Consider the following 23,498-nt stretch of genomic DNA (forward strand, 5'->3'; position numbering starts at 1 on the left):
TGACGTGTATACCATTGGCAATACTACCCGATTTTTTAGCGCTTGCATTAAAAATACCAGTAGCAAAGTACTCGACAGTAAACGATTTTTTAACATTTATCTTGACGTGAAATATTATGAAAATGTATTGACCACCAAAAATAATTTATTAGTATAATTTTAGGGGATGTGATAATGTATATTTAAATTTGTAAACTAGTAGTCATTACGTCATGCGTTCAAAATGTCAAAAAATCTGGCGATGACGTTCAATAATATACTGTTTAAGGCGAAGTCTTCACTGAGCCTTTTTTAAAGAGGCATCTAGAGGAAAAATACGAAGCTTGCAATTTGAGACATTTTTTTGATAATTTACAATTTCAACTGTATTAATTAATTAATAGGAATGAACACACGTGATAAAAACTCATGTTTTAAATAGGTTAATTAGTAAAATATTAGAGATGAAACAAAGGTCTCATAAGAGTCATAAAAGTAATCCAAGTATGGACCTTTTACGGTTGCCTATCATTTACATACCTTCCTCCAACGTGTACTCTTTGTCGCTGTCGTATACAATCCAATCAGCGAAGTAAGTATACGGTTTGTGAAATCAGATTTTTGGTTCATCGGTGTTACAAAGGATATTGCGTGTGGAATAAAATATTGCATATAATTTCTGAATTTGCGTTTTATTTTATTAGCTCGATCATTTTCACATAGCAACATTAAAACAATATTAGATTTAATAAATAAATTATTCATTTCAAAAAAATATAAATGCATTGACTTTTAAATATCTTATATAAATAATATATTAATACTGGAATGAAAAAGATGTCACTATATTAATTTAACATATTAATTTTATTGTAATTAACAATTAAATGCAAAATTTATATATAAGTATGTATGTATTTAAAAAAATACTCAATAAAGGTGAATCAACAATACACAATTAAATGTATTTATATGTTCGTTGTATCTCACATTTAAAAATATTTATTTTTCCATAAATACATTATTATTATAATATAATATATACACGTATATACCAGTTTTTGGTAACATAAACTAGATACGATCCCATAGAAGCCTGTCAATTACAATGTATAAACCCTTTAAGAAACTTGAAGTATAGAAAAAAAATAACCTTTCAATTTATGCCCAAAGGTAATACCAAAAAAAGGAAAAAAAATAAATAAGCACCATGAAAGAAATTAGTAATTAAGTAAGTGAATATCCACCTAAACCTTGATATAGTATATTAGTTAGATATTGTGTTTTCAAATATAATATATTATTAAGTAGCTGTGTTTAATATTAGCAAAAAATATACAATATGATATTATTATATTATTATTCATTAGGTAGGTATCGGAAAACTTTTTGTTCTTAGCTTATAACACAAAAGAGATCATAATATTATCATTGTTTGAGATAAATAATAATTATAATTTGTTTAGATTTTTAGTGGAAAATTAAATTATAATAAAGCTTTCATAGAAAACAAAACATTAAAAAAACGTAAAAATATTTAGATAAATGATAATTATTTTTTAATAAATGTTAAAATAAATAAAATAAATAATAATACTTTAAAAAGATGAGTTAAAATTAAGTTACTATTTAACTAAGTAAAAATACGGTTAAATAAATAAGTATTAAGAGAGCGTTTTAAATGTTTTATGGTTGATACATAATAATATGACGTTTTGATAATGGTCGATGGTTGATACTAATGGAATGATGGCGTTCCGTATGAGGAGGATGGGTTTTTCGCTCCACCCGTTGAGTATGAGTCATATTTATTGTTATTGCCGGATCCTCCGAAGCCAGTTATGGAGCCGCTGTAGTCTGGAGATCCATATTGGCTAGATGGAGCATTGAATGATGAACCTGTATCGGCAGAAACATAGAACATTATTACAATATATACCTAATAACTATGAAACTGTATTAAATTTTATAATGTTAAGTTTTATATTATATAAAAAGCCTGTATTCTCTAACCTAGTGTGTCTATACTTTCTTACATCCACGGATCACTGAAAGTAGGAAAAATGTTTTGCGGACAGCTAACACAGAAATAAAAAATATTATTTATATAGTAACGTATAATAACCAAGGATTGCAATACCTGTATTTCAAAACCGGTATTAAATTATTTATCGATACCGAAATACCGGTTTCAAGAATCCAAAATACCGGTATTTTCGGTATTAAGAAAACATATAAGTTACGTTTATGTTTTTTGAAAATGAATTTAATGATATTTTTCATTAATTACTACTATTGTATATTAAATTTAGTGTATAAGATTAATACTGCCAAAATGCAAATATATTGACTGGAATCAACAAAAGCTAAATAATAATAAAACAAAATCACTCAAATATACTTAAGTTTATAATTTTCGCTATGAATTAACATATTTCGGAATAGAAAACATTCATGGAAAATATTTCCAATAATTTCTCTATAAGTATTGATCAACGTTGATAGTACATCCAACAAACTTTGAATTTGAGAGAGATTTTACTGTTCCTGGACTAGTATTTGTAAAATTTTTCAGTTCTAAAATATTATGATCTATACTTCATATTTATAAAGGCCAACATAATAAATGTAGTTAAGTTCTTTAGGTTGCTTTAAACTAGTGTTTTTAATAGATTTTAATAGCTAAATTTATTGATAGGTACCTATTAATTTTTTTACTATAATATTGATTGACGAATACTGGTTTAATACCGGTATTCAATAAGAAATACTGAAATACCGGTATTGATAAATTCATTCGGTATTGCTTGTTTTTTTTTTTTTAGATTTATTAATAACCATGTCCTTGCTTTTTCGTACAAGGTGGTTTATTAGTAATTTTGAACAATCACAAACACCCAGGCTTTGAGAAAAACACATAAATGTTTTTGTCGTGACCAGGAATCAAACCCAGAACTCTCGGGTGGAAGGCCAGCGCCTTACCCACCGCACCACGAGAGCCGCCGGTATTGCTTGATTGCTCATGCTTAATTCATTTCATCAAGTACAACCATTAATCTATTTTAAGAACAAAAACACAAAAACATGCAGGTGCCCAGGTTTTGAAGATTTTATTGAATTTTTAGCATAAATATTTGGACCCCAAAAACTCGCGGAAAATTTTGAGAAACACTATTTTAAAGTCTAAATTATCATATGCTATATCTACAAAATTTACCAATGAATAGCCACACTGTTTATCACTTTAAATTGTATATACCTTGGTTATAGTTTCCTCCGTTTCCAGCAGATGGAGCACCATACGATGATGATGGGTATCCCGCGTTCTGGTTCTTGGGTGATCCATAGGTTTCAGGGTATTTGGCTTCACCTTCGTACTTGACGTCAGCATGAAATCCGGTCTTCCAATCAGCGTGGTATGTCACTGAAATTTTCATGATAAATATAAATTGCCGACAATATAATATTTTTCACTACAGTAGTATTTTGGTAGAAACCAATTTTCAATGTCTAGAAAAATTATGTATATAATTTGTCGTACGTTAATATTTTTAAAGCAGTTTAAGGATAATATATGAAAACAGATTCATTTATATAGATAACAAACAATTTTAGATTTCAGGTCACGTAAATCAAGAATCCTAAAAACGATAAAAAGATTACGCTTTGCTTTAATTTAATTTCTGTGTTTCGAGTATTATTTTTTTAGATATCTACTAAGTAACTGAAAATTTTTGCACACATATATATACACTCATTTTAAGATATAACTTCAATTCAACAAAAATTTTATGATACAATTCAAGAAATCTCAAGCAAGTATGTGGAGTCCCGAAATGGAAAATTTGACGAACCAGAGCGCTCGATAATTTTTTGAGAATATTAAAATGTCCTACCACTACCATGCATTTTATATTAAACATTAAGAAAAAAATATATAGTTAATGAAAATTAATTAAATATTTTCTTAATAATTCTGGAACTGGAATGCAATTTATAAATTTTCCACGAAACGGAACGATGGTCTCGATAATTTCACGAAACGGGGCTATGTTTTGATCTAATTTGAGTCCTGATGTGGACGTTATAAAGGCGATACTTCTTGATTACATTATCAATGTTTTTTTTCAGTAACACTAACGTAAAACATGTAACTTAGTAAAAACATGGCGATTACCATACTTTTTTATCAGAAAATAATGGGGTAGGTATATTATATTATGTAATATTGTCGTTCTTCTCTTCTAGAATATATTACGCTTTTGAGCATTCAGAGTGAAACCTTCCTTGAAGACCATTAAAATCCAACAGCTTCTAAAGTCCACGATGAGTGATATGACCAAAAATTGCAGAATCCATAATAGACACATTGACAGTAATTTTATTTTGAATTTATAAATTACTAATCGATTTCAAACATTTAGTGCCAATAACACATTTCAAGGGGATTTATTGCCCTTAGTTCATTTATTTTGGAGACTCCAAAAAAAATATTGTATTACCAATTTGTGTCCTTCCGTCGGGAAGTTGAACTCTGTATTCTCCTTGAACTGTGTTACCATCCGAAGACTCCTTGCGACCATAATCATTTCCGGTGTAGGGATCTTTCACTGCATATCCGAATTCGTAAGATTTGGGCTTTAAAAATAAAAAAAACAATGCAATTAATATGTTTATATTAGTCAGACACAAATTATAAGTACACTATGTGAAATCTTGGCAGGTTCAATGTCACTTTAGTCACATTGTCAAGAAGTTGATATTACTACTTGTCCAAAGTAAAAAATAAAGCTTTAAAAAATAATTGTTCTGAGAAGTATTCTTTGCATATCTACGTGTTACTGCAAAACATCGGACAGATTATTATCATGACAGTTTACACGTTATGAGTTGAATTTATCATTTTATGCATAAATACCCAAGTATCTACGTGCTTGTATATTTATTCGGTAGACAATAAGTGTAATTTCAATAAAATTATATTTTGTTGTGTGAAAATATAATATGATTTTTAAATTTCACATTCACTGAACGCTTCACATAGAGTAAATAACATTTTAGAAGACTTTAAAATTAGCATCATTTCACTATTTTTCCTTTATTTCCCATTAAACTTAGAAACTGAGCAATGACTTATATTGAACCAAGTTATTAGAAATAGGTTGTTATTTCTCTATAGAATTGTGTTGACAATATCCATAGATATTAAAACCTATTCGCTGCGGACCTTTTAATTAATATTTAATTACCACATTTAAATAAAATGATAATTATATCTAATGGCCACCTGATGGGCAATTGATGGGCAACTAATTAAATACTTAGTTACTAGTATCCATTTTGAATTTTAACTATCAATTCAAATAATTAAGATGCCAATATTGAAAAGATTAAATTCAAAACTGAGTTTTACCTATTATATACTTTGGATTTTATAATAATTTATTATAATCCAATACGGAAGAGTAAAATATCTAATGATCCTAAATACAAAATAACACAAATTGTTTCTGTCTGTATTTCACAGCATTATCAAAAATGATGTACAATACCGTAAATTATATATTTGGATTTATACAAGACATTAAAATTAACATAAAATCAAAAGAAAACTAACCAAGAAATTTAGGTCATTGCTTAAATTTCTGAATCATTTGAAAATGGCATGCAATAATATTAGTGTTTGTAATGTTTATTGAATAATTTTAAGTTTTGTGCAACGAATTCGTGTAAATATCACCTGTTTATTTTCTCTAAATACTATACTTACGACGTTATATTGTGTTATGATTGCATTTTAAACTGTGCCACTATTAAAATTATGATTGTTTTTTGGTCTTAGTATAAATTCTTGCTCTAATTTTGACCGAACGCAAAGAACACGCTATAAATCGTTTAGTGATGATTTGAGCAGGTATTTTTGACTTGTATCAAGAGAAAGTGATAAATTAGTTTTTTTAAACATAAAACAGTATCAAAATATAAAAAGGTCAATCAAATGAATAATAAAATCAAGGATATTTTATAAATTGTGTAGCATTAAAATGTAATATACTTCTGTAAATTCGTGTTACTATTTTTTTGGAAAATATTATAAGGAAGATTTAATTAGAACATGTTTTTTTTCATTAATGCCAACACTAATGAGTTGGGATCATTAAATTATTATTTTATATTTTGCAATTCAATTCAATTAAAAAAAATTATGTACCAATCTGTTAATATTAAGGGCCCACATGCGCTCTTGTTTTAGAATATAGTCATATTTCAGTACATCTATGTGCAGATTTTTTAGACTTTTTAATTTTTATTTATAAAACTATTAGTAAAATTGTTTACTATTTAAATAATATAAATATTTACTATAAAAAAATATATTTATAATCTCTATGATCTCAAATTTGACAAGAATTAGGCATTTTATTATTCAAAAAAATGGGCACGATTAACATATTTAAAGAGTTATAGATACTGATTATAAGCTATGTTTTTGACCATTAAAATGTGATAAAACATCCTACGAATAATGATTATTTTATAATTATTATTGACCTAAGAATAAGGTAGTATTTTTTTGAAATACGCCATTTCGATTGGCATTTTCCAGTGCTTAAGCTACTACATACGGCAGTAGCCATAAATTGATAAACTATAACTGAAGTAGGAAGTAAGATCTCGTTAACTCGCGTGTTTAAACATGTACCGAACCGAAAAAAATCGTTTCTTAACTTTCAACTTCTATGTTAACTTTCACACTTAAATCAAGACCAGTGATCTTGATGATAAGTATGTGAAAGCTAAATCGTGAAAAAAACAAAGCAAATTAATATGAACCAATGTAATCAGTCACATGCATACCTCATTGTTTTCGTGGTCATTGTAGTCGTTATCATGGCTAGAGCTAGCATAATTGTTTCCAGAATATCCTGAGCTCGGGGCTCCGTAGTTTGAGCTGGGTTTGCTATTATAGTTGTTGTATCCTTGGCCACCACTCGGTGCACTGTATCCTGAGGCAGGTGCATTGTAGCCAGAACTAGGCGCGTTATAGCCGGAACTTGGTGCGTTGTAACTGGAACTAGGCGCGTGATAGCTTGAGCTAGGCGCATTATAGCTAGAGCTCGGTGCGTTGTAACTTGAACTGGGAGCGCCGTAGCTGGAGATTGGAGCACTGTATGAACTAGGTGCGTTGTATGCTGAACTAGGGGCGTTGTAGCTTGAGCTAGGCGCGTTGTAGTTTGAGCTGGGTTTTTGATAGTTGTAGCCTCCAAAGTTGTTTTGTACTGGTGGTTCTGCTGATACGATTGAAGCTAGCAGGGTCAGTGATAAAACCTGAAAATAATTTTAAATAAAACTGATTGAAGACGGTTGGATATTGTAAAATAATAATACTTAGAGTGCGAAAATTATAATTTGAAGTGTCATAGCCACCGTTGTGGCGCTGCGATATAATATGAAAGGATTGTCAGTATTGTAGTTCTCAAAACGGCCACGCTTCACGTTAAACTTGCCGCAGTCTAGCGATATTGAATTTCTATACAATAATATAAAATTAATAATTTAGTAATATCAATTTTACGAGGGCTTAGTGTCAAACAACACTATCTACAAAAGTGCAACTTTACAGGAGAGCCAAAAATCGTTATTTTAGATTCTTGTAACTCAACAAGGGAAATGTTTATTTAAAACCTAATGTTAATATTTTATAATTTATTATGTATTATACATTTATCTTGCTTATGATGATGTTAAAATTTACAGGGATAGTTTTTAAGAAATATGAAAACAAGGGTAACTTATTTAGCTAGCGTTAAATTTTACTGACAATTTAATAAGAAATTAGAAAAGATTGACATAACGTTGTTTGACTATCATGTAGCCATAAATGTAAAATAACGTTATCTCAAAAAAAAAAAAAAACATTTTTGTAGATAACGTTGTCTGACTTTAAGCACTCCAATAGTAAAATAACCTCCATTATGCGGAGGTACCTACATTTGCATCGTTTAGAAGCAAAACTGGTAAATTACCTTTAGTGATATATAAATATTTTCATATGGTTTTAATAAAAAATATAAATTAAATGTATTGCACATATTATACACGTATTATACATATTAATATTGTAATACTAATTACTATTCTTATATGTGTAACTGTCATATGTATGTTAATATCCTTATTTATGATGTACATAGTTATTTTTTATTATAACACTTCAATGTTTACAATATCAGGTTGTATAATTGTTTTAGTTTCTTCAAATGAATAATTTGCATTTAGCAACTAAAGTAGAATTAATTTCATCGAAAATCAAGCCATTATGTAGGCAAAGTCACGGTGTACTTTTAAACATCAATTTAACTACATAACACTATTTTAACTGTTTTAATTACTATGATCTACTTTTTGTAATAATAATTAAATAAACAATGACTTCCATATCACGATTTTAATTTAAATATAATCTTATCGCAGTTTTGAATGTAATGATCTAAATAATTAACCCATTTAGAATATTTAAAATTACTGATATTATTTTATAATTTAAATAAGTAATATTTTTTTACCATGTTACTATAACTAAGTATACATATTTTTTTAGAATTATTAATAATCATGTCCTTGCTTTTTCGTATAAGGTGGTTGTTAGTAATTTTGATCAATCACAAACACCCAGGCTTTGAGAAAAACATATAAATATTGTGTCCTCACAGGAAATGGAACCCAAAACTTTCGGTTAGAAGGCCAGCGCTTTACAAGGAAAGCATACAAAATATCAGTCACACCGCAAACGAAAGTATTTACATTTTAGACTGTACACAATAGTATACATTTTCATACCTCGCATGAAATTAGATCAAATGATATTCACTTGTATTAATAATATATGTAGTAATAAGAAAATAAATAGATCATAATATATGAACAAAAAATATTTTTAGTGTATATTACATCATTTTTATACTAGAGCTGGAGTGCAAAGTTATGAAGCATAATATATATATATAATTTAATTGGGTCGAAATATTCAAAAAAAAAAATTATGCCAGTCCGTATAATCAAACGTTGTTTTTGGTGACACATCATGGTTTTTTTATTGCCATAGTGATTAATAATTTGCATATCTAATCAATATAGGGATAGGAAATAGTATTTTAAATAAGCTTGTAACTCATCGTCATTAAATTATTACACAAAATAATATGATTGACGTTGAAAATTTTCTGAATAATAATGAACTTAATACGGCACTTTACCATGTCATAAGAATCGTAAGTAAACATTTAAAACAAACAATGTATTTCGTCATGGTATTTTTTTTCATCTCAATGCAAGTTGTATTTTAGACAGACGTACAATTAATCATAAAAATAATTGTTATTATTACAACTGTCGCTCTTAGAGTTGCGTATATATACGTCACGAAGATCTGTGTTGCGCTGGTCTGGAGGTGGGTACTTACGTCAAAATTGCGTAATGACACTGACGGCACGATCTTGAAAGCAGAGTTCACTTTTTTCATTGCAACACTTTGGACCGGCAAACGGATGTTAAACGGAACTCACTAAGCAAGCGTGAACTAATTATAATATAATATTATCTCAAAATAATATTAATTATGTTTTAAAAGGTAAATTGTAATTTCCGTCCAAAGAATAATATAATAATGAACTTCCACAATGTGAAGATATCTTTATAAACTATACATGGCCAATCACTCAACCATATGGTCATATCACACGTAGAATTACCCGTATTTATGTAAAAATTGACACATGAATTTTACTCAAAAAATACACCTGGAACCATAACTTGCGGTCTAGGGGCGACAGGTTATATGAAAGTATAGTGAAGCAGGCAAGTATGATGTGGCAGGCTGGTAATCAATTTGCGGCAAAATTTCCACGTTAACATTATATTATATGGATACGTTATAATGACCAAAGTAAATCCTTCATGATGCCCTGCATTTTTTTTTATCGCGTCGCTATTTCTCGTAAGTTGTCGGATATTGTCGGCCTGCTTCATTCAGTTGTATGAGAAAGCCGATTCCTTTCTCCTCTTTTTATTTAATATCTCTATGCTTGCGGCATTTGAAAAATTTGCTGCGTCGTATCGAGGACGGAATAATTCCGATCCCTCCTTAGATTCATCGCTTTCAACTCCTGACTCCTCTTCTTCGGCAGAGTTTCAGTACACGGGTACAGAAGACACTTCATGTCATTAAAGATAAATGACGGCAGAGCAAGTCAAGATTCTTTTTATTTCCTAAAACTCTTTCTTTCAGCACTAAGGTGCATGGTTGCTACAGCAGTCCCGTGCAGCATCGTTACGAGATAAGGAAATGTGGCACTAAATTCTTTTCATTCTGACACGTTTATAGCGAATGGAAGGTGGCTGCATATACATGGCGCGTGGAGATGAGGCAACTCAAATCATTGTTCAATAGCGTAATCTGATAAACTGTACTCTACTTAATATATCCACAATTAAATCTATGAATAGCTGTTTTATTTTACCATATCCGATCCTAATAAGATCATATTATGGGCCTTCACAACGTGAAGGTTTTGTATTTATAGATTTTGTTTTTACGACAAATGGATGATAGCCACTTGCTCAATCTATTAGGTCCATACTCTAACTCATATACAAATTGAAAAACAATATGCGTACTTGATAGACCCAGGATTCGAACCTGGAACCCACCATCGTGTGCCTCAAATTTGATTACAATAATATAATTTTATCAAAAGTTATTTTTGGTCGAAATATTAGAGATCAAAATAATTTTTTACCTAATGTTTTTAATTGCCGAATTAATTATTAACAAACGGCTAACAGCTATCTCTTAACAAAAGTTTGATACAATCTTCAGATATTAGGGAATATAATATAAGAGACTCGTTATGAATCATATAGTATGTATCTTAATTTTGTAAATTATCATAAGTATTATAAAGAAATTTGATTACTGTAAGATATATATTATAATACAACGTTTTTAATAATATCATATTATTCTAACGTTTGTACCAGGTATTTATTATAATATAATAATATAATATTTCAAGATACCCCATAGCAAGATTGATATGGTATTTCATAACCTGTCTTATGGGACATTATCCCAAAATATTATAAGCTCATGATATTGTACAAAATACCACAACAAAATATTTTGAATAAACATTTTACTCTTAAACTACATTAAAAATATAATTAATAATTACCATTCAATATGTCATTAATAGACGACATCATAAAAACAGCGGGCCCAAATTGGCTACAAATAGCCAAAAACAAAAAGTCCTCCTCCTCCAAAAAGTCCAGTGGGACTCTTTGGAGGAGGCCTTCACCCGAAGAGGGGTTCTTACAAACCAAACAAACTAATTACATATCACATAAGTATATATGTATTATACAAAAATAATAATAATTACTTTTATATAAACTAGAAAATAAGTAGACAATACAATCATTGATATATATATATTCATAGGTTATATATTATATATTCATTAGATATAGTCAATTAACTGTCATTTACTTTTGTTTGTAAGAAATAAAAAGGCTTTTTTATATTATATTATATTATATTATATGTCATTAATAATAAAATTAAAAAAATACTTGTCTATCAAAGGAGGTCGCTGATATTGAGTTACTTATTTACATTATGTAATGTTATTTTTCGTTGTGCAAAATAATATTTTCCGCTGTCGACTTATTATTGGAAAATCTTATCAATTTACAATCAGTTTGATGGCGAACAAATCTGAAAGTGTGTATTACCGAATAAGTATTCTGTTGTGTTTTATGCATTTCACATCATTTGTCAATTTCGGAAAATTACAGTGTATGTACGTATAATATGAAAGTGAAATACTTCAGATCCGGCAAAAAAAAAAATATTTTGCATAAGTTTTGAGAAGTTTTCATTTTGCAAGAATTTCATTACCAATAGCCGTGGGAGAATCGCAATGTCCCATCGTAAATTTTCATTTCGAAAAATAAAAATCACATGCAGCAACGCCTGTTGCAATAAAAAAAAACCCGTGCAAATTTTATGGTGATGCATGCACAATACACAATATAATAAAATATGTAAGTAGGTAACCGTTCGAACGAGGGAGTTAAGTGAGATTTGAAATTGGTAATAATAACTAGGCACCTAAGTATAATATAGTGGTATTTTGTTATATATTAAAGAAAATAGTTTTGTTATTACATTATATACGTTATTTTTTACGTAACAGTGGGTTTATAAAGTTTTCATAGTTATAACGCCATGGTGCCATCTACCGCATATTGTTTATTTAAGTAAAATAATATTTTGTTATTTAATAATGAGCACTTATGTATGTTTTTAGTTTTTCCCGAAAGCTACAGTTTCATTAGTTTAAATCAATTTATTATTTTGCATTTTGTAATTTAATATTTCATTAACCATTTTTTTTGAACGAATAATTCACATGATTAAGAATGTGACATTTGAAATATTGAACATACATGATTTTGAAAACATTTCTGAGAATATATAACCAATAGAAAAATCTTTTTGAAAAAAGTAAGACAAGGAATCGAACCTGTCTCTCGAGCATCGTACCCTCGCACATTGGCCACATTCCTAAAGGAGTCATACTTAATTACGATAATTTTTTACTAATGGTTTTTAATACTCACTGAAGCGCTTTCGGAGTTGAGCTACATTCGCGATCGGCTTTTGTATTTTAAATCAAAATAACTTATGTTTGTTCAGTTATTTAATATTTTTTTCGCGTAATACAATAATGAAATGTCGTCTTGTATGGGCTACAGATATGGGCATTATGTTATTTTTACTTAGTTATAAATTCGAATACTGCTGGATAGACTATATACATTAATTCAACTGATTAAGTGAGCGGCTGACAAATATTTCAAGTGTATGTAATGTATCTGTATTTTATTATAATATATTAATATTGCAATGCAACAATATGTGCCTATAAACAGTGACGTCCCTAAGCAAAGTGCCACCTTTAGGCAGACTTAAAATACCGTCCCTTTTCATGTTAAGTTTCAAATTGTATGTAAAATTGTTAGGTGTACATATATCTCATAGATTAAATAAAAACCACCTACATATTTTACCATCTTAAACTACGAATAATTCCCTCCAAACCAAACCGCCACGCACCACACTCGGTATTACGAGAGTATCACGAGGCTTTGCATTTGGATGTTAAGCATCACCAGTTGTTTATACCTGGGAATATACCAGAAGTATATGCCCAAGACTGAGGTTACCACGAACTCAAGTGTGCTTTGACCGAGTTTACAGAGACTTTTTAATACAAGTGCTAATGAAAGAGAGGAGCACGGAGAATTAACAAAAAATAAATGATTCAAATTAAACTTAAAAATGTAACAGAATGGCGTAGGTACATAATTATCATTCACTACTGATCTACGAAACGAACTCTACGAAAACTACTCTCAATTAGTAATGGTTTTAAATAATGGAGGTCTGGGTCACTCATACACTTGGAGGCACCCTTGTGATTTCTTTAAATTAAGATGTCAGTACTTTGTGACGAAGCCACTGCATTGTTCGGTTAATGGAAAACCGCCACTGCTTTCAAAAGATGTTATGTGAGGATTCGTTTCTTAATTTACCACCCCTAAGCAAGGCATAGCCTGTATACACCCACGCGACGTCACTGTCTATGAATCTAAATATTATCTAAAATCGTAAAATGAATTTGTATTTTAAAATAAATCATTCTTACATCGACATTCTAATTGTCAAGAATGCATTATTGGTCATTCGTTCATTTTAAATAGTAATTTAAAAAAATATTATGTCGTTAAAATAATCAGGATAGACCATTGTCAGGTTAATAAACTTGTTCAGCAACACCTTTTACCCTATATAACGTTAAGAAATTTTAAATCAAGAAAAAAATCTACGCCAGTTTTTTCCCACCGTCTTTTATATGCATTGTTTTCAGTTTTCGTATGGGAATCATGAGTTTGTACCACTATTTGAATGAGACGATTTCGTTTTCAAAAGCGGTATTTGACCTACTGCTTGTAAAGATTATTCATAAGTTTTCTAACTCTGTGGAAAAATTGATAAGTAACAGTGGCTAAAGTGCGTGTTAAATGTGATAAATATCAAAACATACACATTATTTAATACCACTATATTAAAAACATTAAAATGTTTTGTATAAGTAAAATAAAAATGTACTTAATGAAACCATGTGAAAAATCTTAGGTGTAGTTTTATGCAAATGCTATAATTGAATAATTGTGTATGAAAGGTTAATTATACGGTATGCAATGATTGTAATTTTAACTTCACAAAATCATGCATATAACAAACACTAAAATCATTTAGTATTTCACCTACCTGCATATTTTTAAATTACATTTATCACATAATTTAAAATTTATATTTTTATACTTACCTATTTATTATTAAATATTGGTTTATTTATACATATGAATAAAACTTAATAACGTATACCCAAGTAAAATTTATTGTTGTATATAAAAATATGCTTGAAGATAATATTAATAATTTTCCGTTTGTGTGCATTAATTTAGAATAATACACATTTAAGTCACCACACTATATTATTTTTTGTGAGATACAGGGTAGAAAAAACATTACTAAATCTGTTCTATCTCCCTGTATCGTGTTAATATAAATATAATAATATATATTTTTGACTGAATTTAACATTGTTTTCATATACATATTTTCATTTTCCTTTACGCCACAGAAGTACCTAATGGTATATAGTACCTGTTATTGAATGAGTTGAAATCTTTTTTTATGGATTAATTAAAATCATACAATGGACGCAAACGGTGCTAGTCCAAATCGTTAATGAACTACTGAACGTAATGTATATGTTTGATCTATTTTTTATGAATGTTTTTTTTATCTAATAATAACGTTAAAGTGATACAGTAATTTTTATATCGTTTAAATCATAAGGTTAACCTGTTTTAACCCAGATTGAGGGTTACTAACCGTAATTCAAATGCCATAACTCTGTCAAAATTCACATGCCGTTTTTTTTATGAATATAACACATGTTTAAATCAAAACATAGTTCCAATTTCTTAAGTAAATATCTATAGTAATGGAACCTTTGCTGATACATATATGATGTGTACCTAAGTATTTTTATTTGATGTGTACTAGACCAGTTATAGTAAGCTTTCCAGGTCACTCGACATCATCAAGAAACTGTCTGAAATTACAATAACTCTATCAACCTAGCCATCGTGAGATTCCGCCGGATAAAAGCTTCTAATTTCAGTAATTACAAACTTCAGTAATTAAGAAAAGGATATAAAAAGATTATGTTGCTACACATTATAGAGTTGTCACGAATGTACTTACAATAGATTTCCCTTAATAAGATAAGTTTCCGTTAGTTAATTTTAATACATAATATACAAGATAATGAAAATGTTTTTATTTTACTAATGATAAATTCAATTAAGCAGTGTTACAAAATAAAACATAGGAATACGTATTGCATAAATTTTAACTTGCACATCTGTAAAAATAAACCTTACGCTAAACTATTTCAAAATGTGGTTGGAAATGCTTTGGTTCTCCATTAGATGTATGATTCTGATTACATTAATTAATTGTATATTGGTAAATAAGTTCACGTGAGAATCTATTGTCTATTTTTGGAGGCCTGTCCGTCAGAAGTTAGTAGTTAGAGGCAATTACAAAACTATACTGCAATAACGTGGGATGATTGAATATATGCGTAGAAATAGTTCAATCATTTTTATTACAGAAAAAAATAAATGAAATTAGAACATTGTCAATCCTGTGAACTGATTTTAGGTACAAAATTAGGTAAGTCGTTTTACATTTTTTTTCCGAATAATTATTACATTTTATACAGACATTGCACAGAAAGTAAACTGCCGTTTCAAAAATTGTACCTAAGAGCTGATATATAATTTTAAGAATTGCTTGCCTATGAATCGAGGGTTTTTTTTCTGTGGACAAGTTAGAATGACAATGTTTTTCTTTAATAAATAATATATTTTTTTAGGTTTAACGTATTATACATTCAATATAGATTAAATAAAAAAGTAAATCCAAAGATATAGAATATACTTCCATATTGTATAGAGCCTTCCGGTTTTAATTTCAGTATGGTTAGAATATTCATACTCGATTTGATATAAATATAAAACATTTCATGTTATACACATTTTTCTTTTTTTATAAAAAACTATTTGTTTTAAAATGAATATAACAAATCAGTCAAAAATCATTTCTATACATTTTAAATGAAACTTAATAAAATAAATTTATAATAATGAGCTGGGATTCTTTATTGAATTCATATTTCGTAACTTTTTTTTTAAAGTTTAATATTTAATTATTTTTATATATTTAATATTTGTCTTTTTACTGTTTTTAGATACGTACATTTTTAATAAGTAAAACGCTTTAAAATGTAAATTATGACAAAAAGTCTCAAATTGCAAGCTTCAGATTTATCCGCTAAGTGCGTGTGGTAGTTAGGTGGAGTAAGTATTCATATTTACTCAGACTTCTTATATACACGAAAAAGGTTTTCTTTAACATATTTGTTAAAAAAACCCCTTTGCATTGTATAACTTTATATGGTTCGTTTTGGAATAGAAATAATGTTAAAATATACTAAACGTAAATATTGATAGTATGTAAGGAATATTAAAATAATAACATTTTATCTGTATCTAGTGTATTCTTTTAATATAATTAATTAATGCATATTCAATATGCTACTAACTAAACTATGGAATAATATATAAATTTCACTTGGGTGCTACATGTTGACTCTACAGTCGAAAGCAAATTTTACCGCCTCGCAAAGAGGTTTTGTAACATTATACTCTGGATCCAAACACACACTGAAAAAACACCGTGTGACTTTTCCCAGAAACATGTTAGCATTCGGCTATCGCGAGTATAATATATTTTTATTTAAACTGTCAACGTCCTTTTTGTATATTTTTCTTATAACAAAAAGCTTAAAAATTAATTACTTACGTTATAGTATCTTGAGATTTTATATTTTTTTGAAATTTGGAAGCAGTGTGTTATTAAAAAAATGTATATAACAATATATTTTTTGTGGACAATACTATAATCATAATGTATGTATCTTATTTAACATAACTTAATCTGATAGTATAGTATTCGTACTTATCGATTCACCGCTAAAGATTTTCTTTTACTGTTTTAACTTTAAGATTTCATAATGTATATATAAAATAAGCTTATTGTTAACGTCTTAATATTACGTATATAGACAAGAAAATTTATAATGTATTTCACGGTTTCGTTAACTCTTATATAGAAAAAAAACTCTTATATTAATTTATATAATATACTTTTGCGAACTGTAAATAATTATTTAATTTATCACATTTTTTTCGATATGAAAGTATGTTTAAGCTACCGAATATTGTTCAATGAATTTCATAACACATACCCGTAGGCTTCTTAAAAACGATTAATTATTTTTATATTAATAAAATAAACCATTAACTGTGAAAAATATAGCTTACTACACACGTAATCAACTAGAAATCTTTGTTTTATTAATAAAACGATAAGGTTATACTATGCAATATGTGTATTATTATAGTACATAGTAATTTAGAAGAGGCAACCGAACTTAAATCCTGTAGTTGAAACTATATCAAGGTGAAAGAAGGTAATATTTAACCTTTACTTCAAAATCATCTTCAAGAGTATATTATTTATATTGCATAGCCTTTTCTGTATTTCAATGTGATTTATATCTTACAAATAACTTAGTAAAACGTGTTTATCAGTGTATAAGACCTTACGTTGAATGAGAAACGTATAATTTAATATTCATGCAAATCTATGTTGCAAATACTTAATAGTAGACAAGGGAAACTAATATATTTAATTTATTTTACTATTTTATCATACAAATTTTTGATAGTTTGAAATATGAATTATTTTTAACTATACATTTTATTTGAGTATATTGAATGATTTTTAATCAATTCGATAGCATTTTCTCTAAACAATTTGCACTACATATACATAGATGGATAGATATTCATATGTCATATTACTACCTATAGAGTTTTCAAAACATTTTCAGTATTAGTAAAATGAGGTTAAAATGCGAATATAAATACAATGACGACAACGTGTTTAATGCTATTAAAATTTTTGTGATTGTTTATCTAAATATATTCTAAATAGTGATGTTTAATTACAAATTTAAAGTGAGTTTCATGTAAATTAACTGTCTATATAACATTTTTTCAGCTTTATTTTATTATATAAAGCTGTATCTGTATATAACGATATTATAATCAATAGCATTAATTTTTTCATTATATAAAATGGTACATATCATAACATGTATATTTTGAATGATTAGTAGCTAATATATTTCCACTTTTATTGTATGTCCCAACTTTTTAAATCATATGAAATTTCGTACTTTGATAAAAAATATCTACACTATAAATTTAATATCGTTATATTTAATATAATATCGTAAGCGGGTTTGTGTATTTACCGTGCGTTCACATTTATTTTAAATCAAATTAAAAGCTACATTATGTGAGCTTTGTGGATCTTTTTGAGACATTATAGATAACGATAATTTTTACTTATCTAATCAATTTAAAAAAGAAACTATAATCGATTGCTATTAATGTAACAAATGTATATTGCAATAATTTCACTTTATCGAACATAATTTATCAACCGGAAAACATCATTAGAGTAAATTGTCGGTATATGGAATCATTATTTTGTCATAAAAATCAACGAAATGCAACATATAACTAGTTTTTTGTCTTCGACCTTTTTCTCCTTTAAATGTTAATGTGATTATAGATCATTAGTTGGTATAATAATGTTATTTAATTTGTGAAGTGTATTCAAGTAAACTTTTATGGTATATAAATTGTACATTTTTAATGACAAGACATTCTACTAAATAAAAGGCAATACCTATTATATAGTTAATAATTTCACAATATAATTATATGAAATCAGTACCACCCTAATATTTTTCATTTTAAATATTAATTGATATTTTATAATACTGTTATTGTATAAACAGTATTATAAAATATAAATCAGGATTATTAGACATCCCTAACGTATATAACAATTTAATATTACTATAAAACTAAATTCTCACCTTTAGCGACGCCATTGTGATAAATCAATTTCGTTTTGCTGATATTGGAGATACCTTTCTTGCAGATCCTGTAAGAAAATAAAAATATTATATTTAAAGTTCTTTATAGACGAGTGGTAAAGTTTCCGTTTATACAATCGTGGGTCTCTGTTCAGAATCATCGGTTTGGCAAATTCACGTGTTATCTTTCAATATGTGTGGTGCGACCAGAAAATGGTCAAAAATAGCTTGAGTAAGTAGCATCTATTTGTTGTGAAAAAATCTTTTAATAAACTTTTTTGTGAATCAGTCAACATGCGTTTGGCAAACATGAAAGGGTTTTTCGTGTGTGCTTGATCTAGACCAGTATTTGGAAACCAGCGGGGCACGAGGCGCATATGGCCTAAAGTGCATAGAGAAAGGACCATAAATGGTTGATCATACTGGCAAACATGTTCGTAAAAATACAATGCGTACAACATGCGACTCGTATGTCGAATTATTTAAATAAAATTTTATATATAAATAGAATGACCAAAGAAAATATAAATATTTTTATATGTTATAAACCTGCATCTGTAGTTTAATGGCACACAGAAAAAATATTTTCATTGAATGAACAAACTCAATTTGCAACAAGATTTCAGTATATATTTTTTTTACAAAAATACAGTGACATTATAATATGATGTCTTTTGAACCATTTTAATTATAGTAAACATCACAACTAACTACAGATAGAAAATTTTGGAATGCTAGCTTGATAATTTTACAAACAAGCAAATTTCAGCCAAGAGCTTGAGGTATAAAAAAAAAATTCTTCTTGACCGGCTGACTCTATTCAAATATTCACTTATAATAATTAATAATTACCACAAACGTCAAATTCAGGTGACAATATTGCAATAATTGTATTTTTAACCTACCTATTACTTTTATTTTTACTCTATTTTTAAGTTTATTTTTTCATTCAATTTTGTTTTTATAAAATCATGTATATTTCGTACTATAAATATTTATGTATTTTTAATGATTGAAATACTGAAAACTGATGAATATTTTTTATACTCACTATTTTCTTATGTGACTTTGTTAAAAACATCCCTTTCTACTATTATATTATTTTAAGGACAATAAACCATAGAATTTATTATGTGGTGATTTATACGGAATACATATTGCATATTTTTATTTACAACTACGATTTTTAAACAATGAAATGAATTGACACTATACAGATGAATAAAGTCATTCATGTGTGAATTTGTAATATATAATGTTTAATTGAGAGGTATTTCTTGTATTTTTTGTTGCCTCGTTTAAACTTAAATTGTCGTTTTTTAAGCAATATGTGTTTTAAAATCGAAGTACCTAAGTAGTATCACAGTAACCTAAATAACGAAGTAATACATAAATTGAATATGATCTTAAATGATATTAAAAATACATAACTTAGATCAGCTTCAGGAACATGTTTATTAAAAAAATGTGTATGACATTAAATTGTGTGAAGAAAACATGACGTGTTAAAACGATGTATTGTCGTAAAGTAGAAAGTATTTAATCGAATAACGTTCTGCACGCAAAACTTCAACTTTGAACTTGATATTGTAAAATAAACGACGTTGATAGAATAGTGTTAAAACAATGTGTTTATCTCATAAATTTATAAAAAAAGTCATTTGCAGGCGTGAATTTGTTCAACCAGCAAAGTCTCGGTGCTTTCGTTTTTCTCATCCGAATTCTTTCATGAAACTCTCTCACGATTTTAATTTGTTGAAATTAATCTCTTTTAATATCATGTTTTGCAATTTTATTAAAAAATGTTGCTCACGGAAAGTCTTTCATTTACAAAACAGTTTATTGTATATCATATTTTTTTGTCACTCAGCTGTTATTGCTGATATAATGAATTGGAAGTTATTTAATAGATATATTTTCCTGTTTATATTACGAGTACCTATATTATAAAATACCGAGTAACGCTTCGCTAAACAATATAGTGTTATTTACAATACATAATGATATTGTTATTATTACTATCTGTAAAATAGTGTCTCTACAATTATTACATAGTTTTGGATTTACTTGATTTAAATTAACAACCATAACAATACATTCGCCCTGGTTCATTTATGCGTATAAGAAGAAATCATATATGAGGCGTGTATTTTTAAAGTAAACTTATTCCACTTCATCAAAATTTTGGCAAAAGCTAAAAAAATCGTTTATGGTGTTGATGTTACACATGCGTTTTGCATTGAAAAAAGTTACTCTGGTTTCTAAAACCGATTTTGAAGTTGAAGTCTACTGTGTTGAATGCTATTAGATTATTCTATTTAAAAAACACTTGTTGAAAATTTTATCCTTTAAATTCTGGCATTCGTCGAGTGGTGGACTAAGTTCACTTTGAAAATACACCCCTCATATAACGTGTCCGGAAATTAAATTTGTATAATTACAGTTGCCCGGTATCACAATAAAATTTACCGAGAAATTATGTATCGGAAATAGATGTCCATATAGTATTGAGATTAAATTCATGTATAAGAAAACATTATTAAAGACCAACCCGGAATACAAGGAAAATACAGTAGATAATAGGTAGTAGGATAATAGGTAATAAGTTAATTAGACATACAATCATATCGAGTATTCAATTCTAAATGATTCAAAGTAGGTGTTCGAAAGTATCAAGTATCAAATATCATCAATACCTCTCAACTTAATGTTGTTATTGAATCTAATACAATTCGAACATTACTGTCTGCAATGGTCCACGAACAACGTATCCGTCTTTGATATCAATGCTATACGGCCATCTTATTTCGGTACTTAAAATATATTAATGAATCGAACATGAATATATAGTTAATACAAATGAATACTTTTATGGATAATAAATATTTCATGCCTGCAATAAAATAATTATTGGCGAATTGAAAAACTCGGTAGGTAATTTGATACATTTGAATAATTATTATATTTAGGATAATTTTTAGGGAAATAATTTATTTTTCACCCAGTAATAATTTAGATCAGAAGAATCATAGTTTTGATATCATTGTAATATTATGTAGGTATTATAAATGTGTTACCATACCATAGTAACATTTTTAACACCGACATTTAGAATTTAATTAATTATTTATTATAAAAATAAATAAAAAACGATTTGATGAATTTTGATCATTCTAAAGAATATTAATATTATTTATTTTATTTTGTCATTTTAATGTAAAGAATTTCCTTACTCTAATCACCGATCTACCATGATATAGTAAGTAAGTAATTAATAACCATTAAAATAAATAAATACAAATAAAAAAAAATGATACTACGCTACTGCTGTGTGCAAGGATGCATAATATATTATGTTTAACACGATAGGGTGTATCTCACATAACCATTTGCAACCGTTCAATTCTAGTTTTTTTTTTAAGGATTCATAGGCCGAAACCTTTATCAATATACAAGGGTAATAGAATTTATAAAATTCGTTGTGTTCAAACCATTGTCATTGGTAGAACTAGTATTTATCACTTACACACTTTCGCACATTGTAAATTAACTTTCAGAAAACTAGGTGTGTTGATTATTATAAAATAAGTATATTATGTTAACCTGTTTGGGAATTAAATATAATCTTAGAAGCTCTTAATTTAACACCAAAAGCTCACTATAAGACGAAAGCTGTATGTGCTTTTATTCAACCCTTGATTGTTTAAAAAAATAGATCTGTATTATTATTAATTTTTAAAGTAAACCTATAGGTTAAAATCACAACAAACTACGTACCAAAACGTGTTGGTTGTTGTAAGAAGATATGTCCAATGTAAGTAATCAAGATGATGGTAGATCGCTGGAATCACACACCAAACTGTTTACTTTTTTCTACGGAGCCTGCGTTTTATATAGATCAACGTTGCAAAATGTCCATTACCATACGAAGGCGCTACGAACAAGTTCGTTCAACTAAAAAGTGAACGGCTTAGTTTTTCTTTGAAGAAAATTAAAAATGTAGCGAAGAAACAAAATTTAGATGAAATTTGATTTTAATGATAGAATAAATGACAACAAATAAAACATTTAATATAATTATTATACAACATATGAATGCAATTATAGTGTTTTATTTAAAAGTGTTAAATTATTTAATATAGTTTTAATAACACAATTTAATTACCATACAAATTAAATTTTGCATTATTGGAGAATGTTAGGGATTTCCTTAACCGGTTAAATGCCCAAAGCGTCTTTGGACGCCCTAATTACACCAATTCTTATGTTAATTACTATCAATTAACTAATTGCGGC

At 28.0% G+C, this 23,498-nt stretch overlaps 1 protein-coding gene across 1 annotated transcript; it reads right to left on the reverse strand.

The window, feature by feature from the left end:
* Positions 1 to 1,441: 1,441 nt before the first annotated feature.
* Positions 1,442 to 23,053, reverse strand: LOC147066739 (uncharacterized). Its single transcript, XM_085954111.1, has 6 exons — positions 22,980 to 23,053; positions 19,203 to 19,270; positions 6,838 to 7,308; positions 4,482 to 4,617; positions 3,239 to 3,403; positions 1,442 to 1,878 (listed from the first exon to the last, which is right to left on the reverse strand). The coding sequence occupies exons 2-6, from the start codon at positions 19,215 to 19,217 to the stop codon at positions 1,718 to 1,720; spliced, it is 948 nt and encodes a 315-aa protein (XP_085810237.1). The 5' UTR covers positions 19,218 to 19,270; positions 22,980 to 23,053; the 3' UTR covers positions 1,442 to 1,717.
* Positions 23,054 to 23,498: the final 445 nt, after the last annotated feature.

Source organism: Rhyacophila brunnea, unplaced genomic scaffold (assembly GCF_057557595.1).
Source record: "Rhyacophila brunnea isolate RB1 unplaced genomic scaffold, BYU_Rbru_1.0 scaffold_4, whole genome shotgun sequence".
Lineage (NCBI taxonomy): Eukaryota > Metazoa > Arthropoda > Insecta > Trichoptera > Rhyacophilidae > Rhyacophila > Rhyacophila brunnea.

Bases quoted from the DNA above. Each gene is read 5' to 3' on its own strand.
- LOC147066739 (XM_085954111.1), bottom strand. The intron at 3,404-4,481 runs GTAATACAATAT...TGAAAATTTCAG, and splicing joins CGACGGAAGGACACAAATTG to TGACATACCACGCTGATTGG. The intron at 1,879-3,238 runs GTATATACAATT...CTGCCGATACAG, and splicing joins CGGAGGAAACTATAACCAAG to GTTCATCATTCAATGCTCCA.